Source organism: Condylura cristata, unplaced genomic scaffold (genome assembly GCF_000260355.1).
Source record: "Condylura cristata isolate star-nosed mole 26May11 unplaced genomic scaffold, ConCri1.0 scaffold00054, whole genome shotgun sequence".
In the NCBI taxonomy this organism is placed as follows: Eukaryota; Metazoa; Chordata; class Mammalia; order Eulipotyphla; family Talpidae; genus Condylura; species Condylura cristata.
This window is the reverse complement of record NW_004567155.1, coordinates 1,289,947-1,293,216: the sequence shown is the minus strand read 5'-3', so window position 1 is coordinate 1,293,216 and position 3,270 is coordinate 1,289,947. Positions and strand designations below refer to the sequence as shown.

Sequence of the window (3,270 nt, the reverse complement as noted above, 5' to 3'; positions counted from 1 at the left end):
CCTCCGGCGTCCCTGAGGGACCGGCCCGTCGGCCCCGGGTCTCAGTCCCCACACTGAAGCCCAGGGTGCGTCCGCCCCCAGGCCGGTGGCCCCCGGGGGACAGAATCCCACCCCGGGGCGATGCTGGTGCTGCCCCTGGGAGTGAGCGGCCATGTCCAGGCGAGGGCCTGGGTGGGCAGTGCCACGGCCTCGGAGCTCTGCTGTCCCGTACGGCGCGCCGTGTCCTACGCCCCTCGGCGGAGGGCGGTGGCCCTGGCCTGTCCGTGCCAGTTCAGCAGGCCAGGGCCCCGCGGCCGCCCGCTCTGCCTGTCACGCCTTGCGGCACTGACCCTGGCCTGAGCTCAGTCGACGGTGACGGGCGTCCTGCCGGCGTGTCCCTCCGCGGGCTCCAGTGCTCCCCGAACCCCGCTCGAGTCCGGCGTGGAGTCTGGGCGGAGAGACCGCTCCGGCCGCTCCGGCGGGGTCAGGGTCGGGGCTTGGGGTGGCAGGTCAGCTAGCGGACGCCTCCCACCCAGCACCCACCGCCCCAGGACTGACAGACGGTGGGGCACCCCACAGGCCAGCCCAGCGCTGGCCTCAGGGCACCGGCCTGGCTCACGGCGTCCCCAGAGGCTGCCTACCAGGCGCAGCGGGACTCACCCTCGCGGGCATCCCAAGGCCAGCGAGAGCCCCCGCGAGCCCAGTCCGGGCGCCCGCTGTGCAGGACAGACACGCTGCTGCCCGGCCCGGCTGGGGCCCAGGCCAGCGGGCAGCCCCACAGGGCTGGGTTCTGGTGATGTGGGATCTGGCAAGGGCAGAGTGGACACAGGTCTCTGAAGACTGTCCAGCTTGTGGGGCTGCCCGCAGGGGTCGTTCTGCCCACTGGGCTTGGGTTGCCGGAGGCGTTTCGGGCCAGCTGTCCTGGGGGTGGGGGTGAGGGGTAGGCGGGCTGCTGGACGCCGCCCAGGGCACTGTCCTGGACGGTCAGGCATCTGGGCGCCAGGGCCACGTGGGCACTGTGGCCAGGAGCCCTCGTGCCGGGGGCTTGTCTAGGGGCGCGGTGGGCAGGGCCGCTGCCAGGTGGGGCCCGGGCAGGCTGGGGGGCTCGGCGGGGAGGGTGGGGCCCCGCGCTCTGCTCCCGTCTCCATGGCAACAGGTGTCGCTGGCAGGAGCCTGTGGGAAGCCCGAGCCGGGTGGGGCTGGGCTGGGACCAGCTGGGGTCCTTGGGGACAGGGCGGGGCCTGGGGCCCCCGGAGGACAACCCCCTCTCAGCTGCCTCCCGCGCCCACCCGCCCGCCCCTCCCCGCCCTGCTGCTTGTCCAGCCTGGGAGCCCCCTGGAGAGGGGCCGGGTCCCCAGCTGCAGCTGTGGGGGCTGGGCAGGCCTTGCCCCTGGGACCGGCTGCTGAGGGGCCAGCACCCGGGGGCGGCACCCTGTGCCCTGCTGGCCTGGCCTGCCCCATGCCCGCAAGCCAGGAGGCCCAGCCTGACCACAGGGCGATGAAGCCGAGGGTGGCACGCGTTGCGCGGCAGCCTGGACCCGCCCTGCGCCCCGCTGCGCCCCAAGCCCTGCAGGCCCAGCTGCCTGCTGCCCAAGAACCCGCGCGCCTGCCCGTGATCCGACGCCCCTCGACCTGCGCGGGTGCGGCTCTGGGCCCTGGGCCGCCCGCTGTCTGCCCCCCACCCGCCAAGGCCCTCCACAGAGAGGGGTCGCACCCCTGGAACCGCCCCGCCCCTCCCACCACCAGGAGCCGGGCTGCGGGCCGGGCGGGGCTGTGGGCGGGGCCAGGCTGCGGTCGGGGCGGGGCCGAGTCTGGTCTCCGGCGCTGCGAGCCCCTGGGATGCTTGTTGGTACAGGCAGGGGCCTGGCTGGGCCGGGTGGGGGACCCACTACCCCCACAGCCAGCGCTGGTTCGGCGTGGCCATGGGGAGCCGAGGCGGGGGCGGGGTCGTTGCAGGCCCCGGGGTGCGAGCGGCTCAGGCTGCTGCGGCCCTCGGCGTGGCCCCTCCTGGGCTCGGGCCACCCCAGCCCATGGCGCAGAGCGGGTAGCGGAGCTGCCTGGGTAGTGGCCGCTGGCTGCAGCCTCCGGCCCTAAACAGCAACGTGGGAAGAGGTGATGGCTTGGTGCTCGCGCCAGGCGGGACATTGGGGTGGGCGGCGCTGGGCACTGGTGGGTGCTGGCCCCGGGTCGCAGCCGGTCGTCCGGGCGAGCGCCATTGGCCCTGGCCCGGGGCTTGATTGATGTTTTTTCTTTTCTTAAAATTGTGATCAGAGCGCATTATTATTTTTTAAAGATTTGTTTATGCATACAGAACTGGGGTGCAGGCCAGAGGTGGGGGTGAGAGGGTTCAGAGACAGAGTGCTAAGACGTCGCTCGCTCCAAGGCCAGCTCAGCCACTCTCGGGGCTGCCGCGCTGGGCTCGGGGTCAGGGTGCTGGCCGGCTCGGGCTGGGCTCTGGTGCAGGGAGGCCCGCCTGGGTGGCCTCTGGCCTCTGGAGAGCGCCGGCAGCCTTCCCCTTGGCAGGGGGTGCCGGCTCTGAGCCCCAGTTCATGCAACACCTGGCGCTCCCGGGTCGGGGCGGTACCAGGGCTGCAGCCCCTCTCTGTGGAGGGCCTTGGGGGGGCAGACAGCCGGCTGCCCAGGGCCGCACCGCGCAGGTGCGGGGCCGCCTGCTCACACGGCCTGCAGCCCCCTTCCTCGGGGCTCTGGGCTGTGGTGCGGAGGGCGAGGCCGACCGGCGGCGAGTGCTGGACCCGGCCTGGCTTCCCTCCCTCCGTACAGCCCTGGCCCCGGCCAGCCGCGGCCGTGTCCCCAGGGGTCGCTGCTCACTGCGGCCTGCCCTGGCACCAGGCTTGGACAGCGCCCCGCTCCAAGCTGTCCTGGCAGCCTGGGCGGTGGGGCTGGCCGGGCCTGGACGCCGGGCTGTGTGCTGCCGGCAGGGCCTCGGCGCGCCCTGGGGAGCCCCATGCGATCGCCACCCCTTCTTGGCTGCCCCTGGGTCCTGGGGGCCAGTTCCGGCCCAGCTTGACCAGCGCCCCGCAGACCCAGCTGGGTGCAGGCGAGGACCCGTACGACTGTGGGTGATCACCCCAAGCTTCGGGGCCCTGGGTGAGTGTCAAACCTGCCGGCTGCCTTTGGGCTGTGGAGGGGCCTGTCTTGGGTGGCCCCACCCAGGGGGTCTCCTGGGGAGCCCCGTGCGTCTCTTCTTGGCTGGTCCCCCAGACGGCCTCTGGGAGCCGCCGTGCCGGGCTGGGCCGGGAGGGGCTCACGGCGGCGCTGGACCCGTCGGGG

The 3,270-nt window shown here is 73.8% G+C and overlaps 1 protein-coding gene across 1 annotated transcript in view; it reads left to right on the top strand.

Moving 5' to 3' along the window:
- Positions 1–3,270, top strand: part of BRSK2 (BR serine/threonine kinase 2) — a 45,629-nt gene that overhangs the window by 7,642 nt on the left and 34,717 nt on the right. The window contains exon 2 of the mRNA XM_012734335.1: positions 2,919–3,055. Within this exon, the coding sequence (XP_012589789.1) occupies positions 2,919–3,055 (137 nt within the window). The remainder of the gene's footprint in view (positions 1–2,918; positions 3,056–3,270) is intronic.